At 44.4% G+C, this 16,763-nt stretch overlaps 1 protein-coding gene and 1 long non-coding RNA gene across 7 annotated transcripts in view; one reads left to right on the top strand and one right to left on the bottom strand.

Moving 5' to 3' along the window:
* The window catches only part of LOC132540491 (uncharacterized), a 493,968-nt gene that overhangs the window by 134,356 nt on the left and 342,849 nt on the right, over positions 1-16,763 (bottom strand). The gene's annotated exons all lie outside the window — the stretch shown is intronic.
* TIAM1 (TIAM Rac1 associated GEF 1) overlaps positions 1-16,763 on the top strand; it is a 447,258-nt gene that overhangs the window by 327,209 nt on the left and 103,286 nt on the right. For all 6 annotated transcript variants that reach the window (XM_060198601.1, XM_060198598.1, XM_060198600.1 and 3 more), the window contains one exon: positions 13,958-14,062. In XM_060198601.1, coding sequence (XP_060054584.1) covers positions 13,958-14,062 — 105 coding nt within the window. The remainder of the gene's footprint in view (positions 1-13,957; positions 14,063-16,763) is intronic.

Here is a 16,763-nt window from a genome sequence, read left to right as displayed (position 1 = left end):
TGGCTGAAAAGGGAGTTAACATATAGAGCCAAACAAATTGTTGACTAATCATGAACCTAAAGGCAAGAATATTGCAGATGGAGATTTGGGGTCTCTGTTTTGGAAAAGGCTGGTAGGTCTATATTTTAGGTATATTCCAGGGGCCCATGACCCAACTAGTTATTGCCTGAGCCTGGCATCTAATGTGCAAGTGACCTAAGCTATTGTCTGGGGGGATGGTGTTGCAGTTGCAAAAAGGACCAGAAAGCTGAATCAGGGAAGAGAGTAGCTCTAAATATGGGAAAAGTGTATAAATATTGTTAACTGTAGACCTCATCGATCTGATCTGGGGCCCATAGTCAGCACAGTATCCTATGTAACCTCTGTATCCCTGTAGGTCTGAGCTCACATTCCTTGGCCATGGCGAGGAACATTCCAGGCTTCACCAATTTTAGGACCCATCATCCTTGGGTGATAGGCAGAGTCTGCTATCCAACCTCCCTTCGGAGAATGGAACATTCCCTACCATTGTTGATTCACACTGAGCGCCAGGTCCAATAGGGGCCCTTTTTCTTTTTTTTTTTTAAATATTTATTTTATTTATTTATTCCCTTTTGTTGCCCTTGTTGTTTTATTGTTGTAGTTGTTATTGTTGTTGGATAGGACAGAGAGAAATGGAGAGAGGAGGGGAAGACAGAGAGGAGGAAAGATAGACACCTGCAGACCTGCTTCACCACCTGTGAAGTGACTCCCCTGCAGGTGGGGAGCCGGGGTTTGAACCAGGATCCTTATGCCGGTCTTTGCGCTTTGCGCCACCTGCGCTTAACCCGCTGCGCTACAGCCTGACTCCCCCTTTTTCTTTTTTTTTTTAGATGTATTTATTATATATGTATGTATCTATTACTACATATTCTGTTGTTGGAAAAGTCATGATGTTTTTTTCCATAGAAAAACACAGAAAAATAAATGTGACTTTTCCAGTGACCCATATATTTATTTATATGACAGTAAAGCATTGCTCAGCATTTGCATCTAGTGGTGGTGGGGATTGAACCCAGGCCCTCTGCACTTTCGTGCTGTGCTATCTCTTTAACGTCCTTTCTTCTGTTTTCTCCTTAAGTTGTAAAAACTTCTTAGTATTTCTCAAGATGAACCTGGATTGTCCTCCTACCCCCACCACTACCCCTTCCCCCTTTTGAAGGGCATTAGATGAACGGTCTTGAGTAAATGTAGAAATAGAGGAAACAGGGCCAGGTGGTGGCGCACTGGGTTTAGCACACACAGTACGAAGCATAAGAACGTGTGCAAGGATCCTGGTTCAAGCTCCCAGCTCCCCACCTGCGGGGGGGGGGGGGGGGTCCTCTTCACAAGCGGTGAAGCAGGTCTGCAGATATGTTTCTCTTTCCCTATCTCCCCCCCCCCTAAATTTCTCTCTGTCCTACCCCCCACACACACAAAAAAAAAAAAGAAGAAAAAGACAAGCTTTTTCTTTCTTTTATGAATTGCCCTGTTTTAATACATAGACCAAGTTTGGAGACAAAGAGCTACTGTGTCCTCACTGGAGAGGTGGAGATGGTGAGACTCAGAAACCCCGAGTCCCTGGCCTGAGCTCAATTAAGTTTGTTTCAGACAGGGAGTTGAACTCACATCTGCATGCTCCAAATGCAGGTGTGACCATCTCAATCAGTGGTCATCATATCTATGAGAGGCTAGTCTTCATCAGGGAAAATCCAAAAGGTTTGGAAAAGTCTAGAAACTATAAGTGAAACACCATAATTCCTCTGCTTCTGGTGGCCATTTTTCCCTTTTTTCACCCTTTCTGTTATGCATGACAGGACAAGGAGATATTGAGAGGGGAGGGGAGATAGAAAAGGAGAGAGAGAGAATCAGACACCTGCAGATCTGCTTCATCATGTGAAGCAACCGCCACCTCCCCCTGGCAGGTGAGAAGTTACTTGTACATGCACTTAATGGGTTTGCTACTGCTTGGTCCCGAAGACTAATATGTGTGTGTGTGTGTGTGTGTGTGTGAGAGAGAGAGAGAGAGAGAGAGAGAGAGAGAGAGAGAGACACAGAGAGAGAGAGACAGAGAGAGATGACTAGAGCACCACTTAGTTTTGTCATAAGCAATGCTGGGGATTGAACCTGAGACTTGTGCATACATGTTCTGTGCTCTATTGCTGAGGCCCCCAGCCCTAGGGTATATTCTTTGGGTCATGCGATGGTCTTCCTTGAGACTATGAAAGAGAAACTGGAAACCTTGTCTATCATGATTTGATCCTAGAAGGACTTAGAAGGATACAGTAATTTTACATTTAATGTAATTTTATTAGTATTTTAATAGTGATTAACAAGGTTATAAAATATAGTTCCGCACTGCATTCACCACCACCACCATGACCCCACCTCCCTATAACCACCGCAATTCTGGAGACCACACACAACCACCACAACATCCTAGAGACAGTTATAATGATGCCTTTAAGGCCTGTTCACTCAACACAGTGGCTTATAATCCCCAAATAACTTTCACTGCCTTGACAAGCATGTCCATTCTGTCATTCTACACTGAACAACTTTTGTATTTGTTATTAAAAAAAAAAAAATCCCTGAGGCCTTTATAAAAAGAAAAGCTCAAGGAATCTGGCCCAAGGAAACCTTCTAGATCATCTTCCATAGAGGAAGCGAAGCTAGAACATCTGTTCTAGGACAAAGCTAAAGTCAGCCCCCACATTAGTGTTAAAAATAAGCGCTAAACTTTTACCTGCTTTGACTCCTTCCCGCACTTGGGTCCCAGCTTTTTGAAGACAAGGATATTTCAGTTCACATTTTTTTTCATTTGAGTCACTTAGCAGAATTGGTTGGTTGACGACAAGTTCTGCATTCTCTTATTTATAGATTAGCACGCCTCTTTCGAGGCCCATTAATAGTCTGTTAATATTATGCAGTGTTTTGGGAATTATTCTCAGAATTCCAGTTGAAGATAATCTAAAGTAGAACTCTGGCTTTTTTTTTTCCCTCTTAATAATCCAAAGTCTGGTGGCTTCTGCTAGGGATTAGCCTTCTTTTGGAGCCTCAATCTTAAACTCAAAAAGGAACCAGGGGTCTGCTCAGAACATCCCCATTGCTGGGAAATTGTGCCTATGCAGTCACATCTGCCATGTTGTCCCCTCAGGCTACTGCTAGTTCCCACGAGAGTTGGGACGTTGGGACATTCTCGGAGTGCCTGTTGAGCCATGTTGTGCCCTCAGGGCATTGTCTATTTCCCGCGATATTTGGAGTGCTTTGGTTACTCCTCCCCCCTCCCATTATTATCCTATCCTGGAGTGCTGTGGTTACTCCTCCCCCTTCCTATTCTCACGAAAGCTGCTCCTATAAAAGCCCTTCTTCTTCTGCACCTCGCTCTCTTGCCAGCGCTTCACTTCGGTGTTCAGATGCAGGAAAGGTTACTGCGTGAGGCAGCCATTTTCGCTACCTCCACGTGGCCCAACCTGCTTCTCTAGCACCCAACTCTGAGGTGCCAGCACAAATAAAGATTTGTGTTTCCTCTTCGCTCCGGACCCCCTCTCTCTCTCTCTTCTCCACGGCCCGCCCACAACAACACCCCATTAAACAGGACTGAATGGGAAATTGAAAACATAAGTGAGGGGAAACAGCAACTGACCCAGTTTATGAACTTGCCAGATTCTTAATGTTGATAGAAAGGAAGGCAGTGAGAAATAAAACTGTCCTTGCAGTTTGGGTGCCATCTTGCCATAATGAGTTAGAACTATTCCCCTGGGAGGTGTTTGTTTCTGTCACTTGAAAGGCTTTCTGATAGCTTCAGGAAGGCACACAGCCCTTTCTCTAACGGAAAAGGTCACTGCACCCACTTTTCCTGAATCCTCAGCCTGTTTTTTTTTTTACCCCAAACTTGGAAACACAGATGGAAACACACTCTGATGTCTAGTGAGTTTAAAAACGGAAAACTTTGGGTGTGCACTTTAAGAAATTGATGGTCTCTGGAAAGTCATCCATGCAGCATAAATTATAGTGTGTGCACAGGGCCAGGTGCCTTCTAAAGCTTGTTGCTTCTTTGGAAAGCGCTCTGGTGTAATTAGTAGGGCTGATTTTATTCTTAAGAGGGAAAGAGATAATGGGGGGGGGGGAAGGACTGCCTCATGTGATTAATGATCTAATTAATATTGAATTTTTTTTCTCCCCTCTCTTGGAGAAAGGACTGAAAATAAAGGAGTTTGTCACAATGTCTGTCTTTCATTCCTTTATTGCCATTCTTCATGTTGGCGATAGATGCTCTCTCTAATATCTAATACTCAATCTCTCTCTTATCCCTTGCACTTGGTTCACTCTCTTTCCTATTCTCTCTGTTCCACATTATTTCACATCCATTTGCCATCTGCCATCTGAGCCTCAGTCAAGTTGGGGGTATGGTAAATGTTTCAAGTTCCACCTTTCACATTCAATTCATGTTATCGATATTACAGAATTGATTTGTGATAGCTGGTCCCAGTGCTGGTCTGTGGGTTGGGGACTGAACTCTAGCTAGGATAACTGCAAAAATAAATCACTCATTCTTACTCACTGAGCTTCCTGTGTTACCCATGGGAATCAGTTCTATTTCTTACATTTGCAAGAATTGTGGGTGGGATAACCTATGGATGATTGGCATTAAAAAAAAAAAAAAGCAACAGGTCACTTTGAAGGGGAGGGTGAATCTCTGGCAATTCCTCAGTAGTGTTTTCTGTCCATGTGGATATGTGCATACATCTCTCTCTCTCTCTCCCCCTCCCTCTCCCTCCCTTTCTCCCTCTCCCTTCCTCTCCCTCTAACTTTTTTCTCTCTTTCTCTCCTTCTTCCTCTCTCTCCATCTCCCTCCCACTCCTTCTCCCTCTCCCTCTTCCTTTCTCTCTCTCTCTCTCTCTCTCTCTCTCTCTCCCTCCCTCCCTTTCCCTTCCTCTCCCTCTAACTTTTTCTCTCTTTTTCTCTCCCTCTTCCTCTCTCTCTCTCTCTTCTTCTTCTTCCTCTCTTTCTCTCCCTCTTCCTCTCTTTCTTTCTCTCCCTCTTCCTTTCTCTCTCTCTTTCTCTCCCAGAGCACTGCTTAGCTCTGGTCTATGGTGGTGCAGGGGATTGAACCTGGGACCTTAGAGCCTCAGGCATGAGTCTCTTTGCACAACCATTAATGCTGTCTGCCCCCTGTGCATACATTTCTCTAGTGGCCAATGCATGCATTTTATGTTTCCTCAAGAAGTCTGACTGAAATAGTAGCATAGACAACAAGACACAAGGGGGTCGAGCGGTGGTGCACCCAGTTAAGCACACATGTTACCATGCTCAAGGACGCTAGTTCGAGCCCCACTCTCCACCTGTAATGGGGGAGCTTCACTAGCAGTGAAGCGAGACTGCAGGTGTCTGTCTTCCTTTCTCCCTTGCTAACTCCCTTCCCTTCTCAGTCTCTCTCTGTGCTATCAAGTAGAATAGAAAGGAAAAAAATGGCCACCAGGAGTGGTAGATTCGTAGTGCCAGCAGTGAACCCCAGCAACAACCCTGGTGGCAAGAAACAAACAAAGCAAGACAAGACACAAGAACAGAACATGATGGGTGGAAGAATTTTTTTTTATTCCTTGTCTTAATGAGCTCACATTATTTACCAGAGAGATCTACAATGTATTTTGCTATCTCATCTTTTTGAAATTGTCACAGCAAGATGCAAATTTAAAAATAGTTGCCAGCTCAACCCAAAATTCTTCTTGGATAATATTTATGTTACAGTATAATTTGCAGCTGCATTGTCACAAAAGACATCAAAACTGTGCTCTAGGAAACTTAGTAAACAAACCTGGAGAAACAAACTTGTGGCCTTTAATTTTTATTTAACAGTATCTCTCTTGAGTTAGAATGTTTTCTCATCAATGTTTTACAAGTCTACAGCGGGCCAAATGTTTAGAGCTGCTTTGCTAAAATATTCATTAATATTTGGAGTTCTTTCACACAGAAATATATCAGGAACTTGGCAAGATGCTCAACCTGCTTTGATAGTGACTTGCAGATACTTGAGGAACGTGACACTTTTCTGGGAAGTTGTGATTCAGTTAAATTCCTTAGGATTCCTCCTTTATTTTTTTTAGACCAACTATGACTTACAAGGGCTGGGTGGTGGTGCCCCTAATCGAGTATACAGATTACACTGCATGAGGACCCGGGTTCAATCACCTTGTAGGGGGGAAGCTTCATGAGCAGTGAAGCACTGCTTCACTCTCCTCTCCTCTCCTCTCCTCTCCTCTCCTCTCTCTCTCTCTCTCTCTCTCTCTCATCTCCCCCTTCTCTTGCAATTTCTCTGTCTCTATCAAGTAGACAAATAAATAAATATGCCTTTAAAAAAAAGATTTGTTTATTCACTGACACAAAAGAGGAAAGAGAAAAGCAGAGCATAACTCTGGCACATGCAATGCCAGGGATCGAACTTGGGGCTTCATGCTTTTAAGTCCAAAACTCTAGCCACTGCACCACCTCCCAAACTGCACCGAGGGGAGATAGTTTCTATGTTTATTGCATGTGCTTCATTGACATACCATTCAAGTCTTGCTGATACCTTAAAAACATGTTGGACGACGTGGGAAGTGACAAGAATCCCCACCATGTCCAGTGTGCATGAACAATCCCCCACCTCCACTCTGTGCTGTCTCTGGTGCTCCCATGGTGTGAGGGATTGAATTCAGGATCTCACCCCCTGAAGGACCTGCAGTTTACCCACTGAGCTGTCTCTCAGCCCGGGAACCAGAAGCTCCTTAGATGCAAGCACCGTTTGGTCAGACTTCCAGATGACATTATGTTTCTGTGACAGCTGTTTTGGGAGCACCCACCAAGTGTTTATTAACTGATGGCGCTAAGGTTTTGTTCCTGTGAACCAAGACCCCCAAGAAGCTTTATTTCATCTTCCCACCCATCTTCGTCAGACACAGATGGTGAACTCACATTTTTTTCTCCCCTGATTCTAATTAAAGATTTCTCTGAGACCCTAGGTAGGTGGGAAGCATTGGCAGCTTCTCTCGTTGTGAGGAAGACTTGTCTTGCTTACTACAGTGCCCTTGATAGAACTGTTTTATTCTACTTTGTCTCAGTGACTTTTTAAAGTATTTTATTTTTAATAAGAGGGAGGGAGGGAGGGAGGGAGGGAGAGAGAGAGAGAGAGAGAGAGAGAGAGAGAGAGAGAGAGAAGGGAGCCCTCTCCCCACCATGCCAGCACTGCTTAACTCTGGCTTATGGTGCTGCTGGAGACTGAATCTGGGACCTCAGAGACTCAGGCATGAGAGTCTTTTGAAGAACCATTATGCTGTCTCCCCTCCCCTCAATGACTCTTTTCTTTTTTCCTCTTTGATAGGACAGAGAAAATGTGAAAGGGGAGGGGGAGATAAAGAGGGAGAGAGACAGAGAAACACCTGCAGTACTTGCTTCACTGCCCTTGAAACTTCCCTCCTGCAGGTGGGGAGCAGGATCTTGAACCCAGATCCTTGTGCATGACAATGTGTGCGCTCAAGCAGGTGTGCTAGCACCTCTTAGGGAGCATACTTAATGTCCTTGGATAAAGACAGAGAGAACTCAAGATAGGAGGAGGAGTGACACCTGCAGCACTGCTTCACTGCTTCTGAAACTTTCCCTTTGCAGGTGGGGACCTGGAGGGGGCAGGGCACACTTTCAATCCCTGTTTTATGTTCTTATCTGTCAGATGAGACTCAATGCCTATTATTGGAAAAATGGTTGCAATTTGGCCTTAAAAAATTTTTTTTTGTAGGGGTCATCTAGTGGATCACACATGTTACTAGATGCAGCTGCAAGGACCCTGGTTCAAGTCCCCCAAGTCCTACCTGCAGAGGGAAAACTTCATGATTGGTGAAGCAGGGCTGCAGGTCTCTCTCTCTCTCTCTCTCTCTCTTGCTCTTTCTCTCTCTTTCACCCTCTCTCTCTCTCCCCCTTCCCTCAGAAATCAAAAGCACTGCTGTCTCAATCCAATAAATAAAAAAAATGTTTTAAAAGTGAATTAAGCACTTGGGAATGCAGGGTCAATGGAAATAATATTAAACTAGTGAATAATAATTTCACTTATTTAGACATAGTTCCTATCCAATAGAGCTCTTGGTGTAAAGATAAATTGTACTGACTTGGTGAAAAATTTCAAAGCTACATACAAATAGAGACTAGTGTAATAAAGCCCACAGTCTGCCATCATTGGGATTCTGTATATGTCAATCTATGTCTCCTCGAGTCACTAACTCCCCCTTTTCACCTTAAATTATTTTAGAAGCAAATTGCAGGCATTACCTCTGTGCTTACTTTAGAATCTCTTTAAAAAACAGGAGGGCCTGGCTGGGGTGGGGGAGGACACACACGGTTTAAGCATTCCTTGCTGGGCTAGTGTTGCAGGTGGGAGAGAGGATCCAGGAACTCATGGCATGGTAATACAATTCTTTATTCACGGGGGAACACACCAGAGTTGGGTGTGAGCACAGCAGGTTAAGCCCTTCTCCAGGTCGGGACTTGGGAGAGAAAAGAGAGCGAAACTAGGAATAGAAGTGGATTTTATGGGATAAAACTGGAAGTGGAAGCCAGGATGGAGATGGCTAGGAAAGGGGGTGGAGAAAAGAAAATGGCATGCTGGGAACTTCCTTAGCTTAAAACTGTTGCTATGGTTTTAGCTGTCGGGAATTAGCAATATCCTGAGTGGATACCATGGTGGGGAGACCTTAGTCTTTTATAAGACAAAGCAGAAGGTTGGTATGTAGATAAAGGGACTGGCCATAGGGTGGTTTGTGGGCCCTGCCTAACTCAACCACATCTGCACAATTTCCCAGCATTTCCTTTCTTGCAATACATTTGCTCGTTGCCCTGTGGCCTTCCAGAAGCCACTTTATTTTTTTATTTAAAAGAGGGAAACATTAACAAAACCATAGGATAGGAAGGGTACAACTACACACAATTCCCACCACCAGAACTCCATATCCCATCCCCTTCCCTAATAGCTTTCCCATTCTCTGTCCCTCTGGGAGTATGGACTCAAGGTCATTATGGGTTGCAAAAGGTGGAAGGTCTGGCTTCTGTAATTGCTTCCCCACTGAACATGGGCGTTGGTCAATCCATACTCCCAGCCTGTCTCTCTCTTTCCCTAATGGGGTGGGGCTCTGGGGAAACACTGGTGGGGTCCTCTGTCCAGGGAAGTCTGGTCGGCATCATGCTGACATCTGGAACCTGGTGGCTGAAAAGAGAGTTAACATACAAAGCCAAACAAATTGTTGAACAATTATGGACCTAAAGGCTGGAACAGTGCAGATGAAGTGTTGGGTGGTCTTCACTGCAGATTATTGTGTACTTTTGCTTTCAGATATATATTTTGTCCTAGTTTATGGATACGTGTGAACATATGTTCTGTCTCAGGGGACCTAGTCTATATCTAGGTTTTTGGACTTTGTTAGGAAGTGAACCACCTGGGATGGAATTAGAGAATACTATGAAAGGAACGGTCTCATCCGAGTAATGAAGCTGAAGGGCTGTCATTCCACACCTGAAGTCTCTGGACACAGTCTGAAGTGAAGCATGCTGAGGTGGCACTCATTGCATTGATTAGGTTGTGATCGGCAGATGCAGTATTATTTGATATGAAATGAGAGAAGCATGCAGGAAAGTGCACCCCACTCTGAGGTTCCAGGACTGGGGGAAATATAGGCTCTGTAGTGGAAATGTGAGGTTCCTGCTGTCTTAGGGTTCAAGAAGACAATGGATAGTTCAACTTTTACCACCCCCACCGCCACGCCCCCTTTGGAACCTTCTGGAAGGTTTCCCCATTGCTCAAAGCTGTGCTGCTGCCATTGCTTTTTCTGCAAAGTGAAGTCATGGATGACTTTCTAGCAAGAAGCAAAATCCATTGGCCCATCCTGCATCAGCGGAGGAGGCCTGGAAGTTTCAAGCCCTGACTATTTTAGAGCTGTTTTCTTTGGGCAACCCATTCAGTGCATTCCCCAAGTTGGACACGAGCCTGTCTGCACTGCCCCCGGAGGGAGTCTCACTCGTGTGTGTAAATAAGGCTTTATTCCAAGTGCCTTGTCTTCATGCAGTCTCGCTTGTGAATGGACTGGTAACAACTGTCCCAGTGTCCCCACGTGGTTAGTAAAATAATTTTGCCCAAGCAGAGCTTTTTCTGGTCACTATAAATACTCTCTAGCCTTTCTTATCTCCTTTTCTTCTCTTTCTTTCTTTTTTCTCTTTTTTTCCTTTTTCTTTATTTGTTTTGCCTGCCAGGGTCTCACATATACATGGTTTCATTGCTTCTGGTAGATTTTTTTTTCTTTCCTTTCAAACTCAGAGACAGAGAAGGAAGGAGAGAGAGTGAGAAAGAGAGATAGGCATTAACTTTATTTATTTGTTAGGACAGAGAGAAACTGAGAGGGGAGGGGGCTAGAAAGGGAGAGACAGAGAGACACCTTCAACCCCACTTCACCTCTTGTGAAGCTTTTCTCCTGCAGGTGGGGACCGGACTCTTTTTTTTTTTTTAATACTTATTTATTCCTTTTTTTGTTGCCCGTGTTATTTTTATTGTTGTAGTTATTGTTGTTGTTATTGATGTCGTCATTGTTGGCTAGGACAGAGAGAAATGGAGAGAGGAGGGGAAGACAGAGAAGGGGAGACAAAGATAGACACCTGCAGACCTGTTTCACCACCTGTAAAGCAACTCTCCTGCAGGTGGGGAGCCGGGGGCTCGAACTGGGATCCTTACGCCGGTCCTTGTGCTTTGCACCACCTGTGCTTAACCCCCTGCATTACTGCCTGACTCTTGGAGACCGGACACTTAACCCTAGGTTTTTGTGCATGGTAACATGTGCACTTACCCAGGTGAGCCACTGTCCGGTCTCCAGAAGCACTCCTTACCACCCAAAGGACTTGGATTGGAGTATCTGGTGCTGCATGGGGAAACCCTGGCCTGCTTCAGGTGTTGGAGTCTCAAAGCTGAGCCTTGTGCTTGGTCAGGTGTGCAATGAAGCCAGTCCCTCCTTTTTCAATGAAAAGAAATGGGGGTGTGCTGGGGAGACAGCATAATGGTTTTGCAGAAGACTTTTTTTATACCTAGTCTCTGCAGTTGTAGGTTCAGGCCCCAGCACTATCAGAAGCCAGCGTTGAATAATGCTCTCATCTCGCTCTCTCTCTCATTTAAAGAAATAATATAAAATGAAACAAAACAAATAACTTTATAATCACCATGGTTATTGCTGGGTCTTAGTGCCTGTAGGACAAATTCATTTTTCCTGGAAGTCTTTCTTTCCTATCTTTTTTGAATAAGACCAAGGGAAATTGGAGGGGAAGGGAAGGAGATAGGGAGATACAGACAGACACACATAGAGAGACGGGGAGGGGGATCTGCAGCACTGCTTCACTCCTGAAGAGGTCTCCCTCCTGCAGATGGGGACAGAGAGCTTGAACCCAGATCCTTGTGTATGGTGATATAATCACTCCACTGGGTGCACCACTGCTTAACACCCTCCTCTCCTCTCCTCTCCTCTCCTCTCCTCTCCTCTCCTCTCCTCTCCTCTCCTCTCCTCTCCTCTCCTCTCCTCTCCTCTCCTCTCCTCTCCTCTCCTCTCCCCTCCCCTCCCCTCCCCTCCCCTCCCCTCCCCTCCCCTCCCCTCCCCTCCCCTCCCCTCCCCTCCCCTCCCCTCCCTCTTTTCTCTCTCTCTCTTTTTTTTTTTTTTTTGCTTCCAGGGTTATTGCTGGGGCTCAGTGCCTGCACCATGAATCCACCACTCCTGGAGGCCATCTTTTTCCATTTTTGTTATTGTTGCCTAGGACAGAGAGAAATTGAGAGGGGAGGGTAGAAAGAGGGGGGAGAGAAAGACTCCTGCAGAATTGCTTCACCACTTGCAAAGAGACCCCATAACCAGGGACTCGAACCTGATCCTGGTATGGGTCCTTGCACTTTATACAATGTGCACTTTACCCACTGTGCCACCGCCTAGCCCCACTTCCTTTACTTTTTTTTTTATTATTGTTTATAAAATGGAAACATTGACAAAACCATAGGATAAGAGGGTTACAACTCCACACAGTTCCCACCACCAGATCTCTGTATCCCATCCCCTCGCCTGACAGCTTTTTTTTTTTTTTTTTTAACCCCTCTGGGAGCATGGACCCAGGGTCATTGTGGGATGCAGAAGGTGGAAGGTCTGGCTTCTGTAATTGCTTCCTTGTTGAACATGGGCATTGACAGGTCGATCCAAACTCCCAGCCTGCCTCTCTCTTTCCCTAGTGGGATGGGGCTCTGGGGAATCGGAGCTCCAGGACACGTTGGTGGGGTTGTCTGTCCAGGGAATTCTGGTCAGCATCATTCTTTTACTTTTTTAACCCACCTATGTCTATCTGGAATTTTCCTTAAGGACTTACTGATTGACTGGGCCATGTTACAGTGTTAGAATCATGACTCAGATAAGTGAAACAATGAATCCTTTGGCTCCTGTTGAGTCCCGAGACCTGTGGAATAAATATGATTAATCTGTGCAGTGAATACTTTGAGTTTTGAATGTAAATTTTTTAAAAATTTATTATCTTTATTTATTTATTGGATAGAAACAGCCAGAAATTGAGAGGAAGAAGGAGATAGAGAGGGAGAGAGAGAGAGAGAGAGAGACACCTGCAACCCTGCTTCACCACTTGCAGAGCTTTCCTCCTGCAGGTGGGGATTAGGGAGGGACTCGAGCTCTGGTCCTTGTGCACTGTAACATGTGCACTCAACTAAGTGCGCCACCACCTGGCCCCGAACGTATATCTTCTAAGAGGTCTAAAAACCTTTCCCCCATGTCTTGTAACAGATGTCTAATACTTTACGGAAGACCTCCAGTCTTTATTTTCTAGGGTTTTCCACCTGAAAATTGCAAATAAAAATTACATTTCATTTTCATTGCATGGCTGTGTCCTATATAGAAGCATTCTGAAATTACCAGAGTAATTAGAATTAAGGGCAGCAGATAGGAGAAGTTAACAAAATGCATCCATAAATGAGTAGCTTATTAATGTTATGGAAAAAATGACAAAATTGGGAGTCGGGCGGTAGTGCAGTGGGTTAAGCACAGGTGGAGCAAAGTGAAAGAACTGGCGCAAGATCCTGGTTCAAGCCCCCAGCTCCCCACCTGCAGGGGAGTCCCTTCAGAGGCGGTGAAGCAGGTCTGCAGGTGTCTATCTTTGTCTCCCCATCTCTGTCTTCCCCTCCTCTCTCCATTTCTCTCTGTCCTATCCAACAATGATGACATCAGTAACAACAATAATAATTACAACAATAAAACAAAGGCAACAAAATGGAAAAAAATATTCTTTAAAAAATGACCAAATTGGTGGTATAGGAAAAGGAGAGCTTTTGTGATGAGAGGTAACCGTGGGGAAACTCTCCTTCCTTCCTTTCTTCTTTCTTTGTCCTTTATTGGGAGGGAGTAATGGTTTACAGATAACAGTAAAACACAGTAGTTGGTACATGTGTAACATTTCTCAGTTCTCCACAAAACACTTTAGTCCCCTCCCACCTAGGTCCTCCTCTGCCATCATATTCTAAGACCTGAACCTTCCCCCACTCCACCCCAGAGTCCTTTACTTTGGTGCAATACACCAATTCCAGTCCAAGTTCTGTTTTGTGTTTTCCTTTCTGATCTTATTTTTCAACTTCTCTCTATGAATGAGACCATCCATAGTCATCCTTCTCTTGCTGGCTTATCTCACTTCACATGATTCCTTTAGTCTCCATCCAAGCGGAGGTGAAGAAGGTGAGTTCACCATTTGTAATCACTGAATAGTATTCCATTGTGTATATATACATACACAACAACTCTCAGCCACTCATCTCTCTGGTGCTCTTGCAAGTACGTGATAAAGGGTTCGGTGGACCAACAACTCCCCTTCACTGTTGAACATCTGTGCATGTTTTTTTCCCCATTTGTTTCTTTTTTGGTTCCAGGCCCATCAGCTGGATCCATGTGCTCACTACCTGCGCCTGAAATTCCTCATTGAGAACAAAATGCAGCACTACGTCCCGAAGCCTGAGGAGGACATATACGAGCTGGTAATGTGCATGGCCGTTTCCCACCTCTGCTCTGCAGGTTTCTTTTCAAGTAACATGTTGTGTCAGGTTAATTGCACTTGGTGAAGTGGAACAGATTCTGAAATAAATGAGTCTCTAAACTTGCTTGAGAACAGCTGACCTAGGGCAATATCTCTGCAGAGTGGTCCCACCTTAGCTTCTGCAGGGAGATTGGAACGTTGGAACCCAGAGCCGACTCTCGAACACTTAACCATTCCTAGCTTTCCTCTCAGCTTTGAGTGTGGAGATAAGTCAGTCCGTGAGTCAGTAACCAGCTGACTAGTGTCAGAAAAAAAGAACAAGGAACTACGTTCCAGTTTTATGTGACTTCTTTTATTTTGTTTGTTTGTCTTGACAGAAATTGAGAGGGGAAGGGGAAATATGAAGGAAGGGAGAAAGAGGGGCTCCTACAGCACTGATTCAGCACTCATGAAGCTTTTCCCTTCAAGTGGGGACAGGTGGCTTGAACTCAGGTCCTTGCACATGGCAGTGTGTGTGTGTGTGTGTGTGTGTGTGTGTGTGTGTGTGTGTGTGCTTAAATGGGTATGCCAACTCCTGGCCCCTCTTGGGTGACTGTAACTTGAAACCAATAGGTGATAAGAATCCTATTAGATGGTGTCAAAGTCACCATCTAATTTTGTATCCCTGGGTTTTGTCTTTGTATTTCTGTAGATAATTGGTGTCACTTATGTATGCTTGAGGATACTTGTTCATGGCAGTGGCATTGGCATTGGCATTGGCAAAGAGATAAATGAGGGGGGGAAGAAAGAGAGAGAGAGAGAGAGAGAGAGAGAGAGAGAAAGAGAGAGAGAGAGAAAGGAGGGAAGAAAGGCTAACTATTTGATTTCTAAGATTTTACCAAGATAAGAAAGAATGGTTCACAGAATGCATGTTCAGTAAATGGTTGTTATGGGACTAGAGAAAAGTTCCTGTTTTGCTCACTGAATGGTCTGTTTTTCAGATCCAGGAAAGAAAAGTTTGGGGAATAGGAGCCTCTCTCTCTTTCTTTCTCCCTCTTTCCTCTCTTTCTCTCTCTCTCTCTCTGTGCTTAGTCATTCTTCCTGGGGCCTTCAAACTGCGTGGACACTCACAGTGACTTCAGACCAGGCTTCCCTCACAGAAAGCAGAACTGAAAATTAAAAATCCAAACCATTTTCTGGAAAGGGGAAGTAGGATTTAGCATAGAATGGGAAAGTTTGTTTTTATCAGCGTGTCCAAGGTGACTTTTCTGTAGCACAGAGCTCACCCTTGGTGACCCTACAGTTAGTTGAGTTTTGTCAAATGTGGAGACAGTTGTGTCTTGACTACTCCAGTCATACCCGCCCTTCGAATCCAATACGTTTCATGGCACTTCCTTAAGTATTTCTGCTTTGTCTCCCCTAATTAAGTGTATCTGTGGAATGAGAGAGACGTGCCTCTGTCACACTGATTTCAGACCGTGAAGATCCAAATGATAACTCCACTTTTATCTATCTCTTAAATCAGCAAGTGCTGTCAAGTTGTTGGGGAAAAAAAATTGTGAAACATTTTATTTCTGTTTTTTTTTTACGTTTTATTTATTTATTCATGAGAAATGATAGAAGAGAGAGAAAGAACCAGACATCACTCTGGTACATGTGCTGCTGGGGATTGAACTTGGGATCTCATGCTTGAGAGTCCAAAGCCTTATCCACTGTGCCACCTTCCGGACCACTATTTCTGTTTTTCTACGCAAAAATACATCATAACTTGTCCAACATCCCAATAATACAATAGAGCACTTCCAGCAGAGAGTGCCTGACTACTTCATTTATTTATATATGTTTTAATCTAGCAGGGAGGTGGGGTAGAAAGCATTTATTTATTTCTTTATTGAGAGAGGACAGTGCACCACCACTCCATTACAAGTGGTGCTGGGGATCGAACCCAGGGCCTCGCTCATGCAAATTGTGCATTCGACCCACCCCCTGTTGAGGAGTAAGGAATGGATCCTGCTCTAAGTGACAAGGAGCAACCTCAGCACCGTGCCTGCATATCTTACACGTAGTGAGGGCTTGAGACGTGTGTTTTGAAACTGTTGAGTTTATTTCCATTTTATTTCCATTCTCAGCCCTTGTATGGACTCATCTGTCAGGATACTTAAGGATGTCCAACTCAGCCTGTGCGTGTCACAGCTGCTAAGTATGTATCAGAATATATATATATTGTTTCTAAGGTTATCCCTGGGGCTCGGTGCTCCTGGAGGCTAGTTTTCCCATTTTGTTGCTCTTGTTGTTGCCCTTGTGGTTGTTATTGTTGTTATAGGTGTTGTTAGATAGGACAGAGAGGAGGGGAAAACAGAGGAGGAGAGGAAGACAGATACCTGCAGACTTCACTGCTTGTGAAGCAACCCTCTGCAGGTGGGGAGCTGGGGGCTTGAACCTGCTGGTCCTTGCGCTTTGCGCCATGTGCGCTTAACTCGCTGTGCTAAATATATATAAACCTAACCATAGGGCAGGGGTGGATGGTTTAATGGTTATGCAAACAAACTTTCATTCCTGAGGCTCCAAGTCTCAGGTTCAATCCCCCCACATTACCATAAGCCAAAACTGAGGAGTGCTCTTGTTTAAAAAATAAATAAATAAACAAAACTAACAATACAGAGAGTCCAAAAGATTCTTTCTTTTACTTAAATAAAATTTTGATTTAGCTTTTTAAACACCTT

This window comes from Erinaceus europaeus, chromosome 9 (genome assembly GCF_950295315.1).
Source record: "Erinaceus europaeus chromosome 9, mEriEur2.1, whole genome shotgun sequence".
Classification (NCBI taxonomy): domain Eukaryota; kingdom Metazoa; phylum Chordata; class Mammalia; order Eulipotyphla; family Erinaceidae; genus Erinaceus; species Erinaceus europaeus.
Note: the sequence above shows the minus strand (reverse complement) of the source record. Positions and strands in the feature narration are given on the sequence as shown.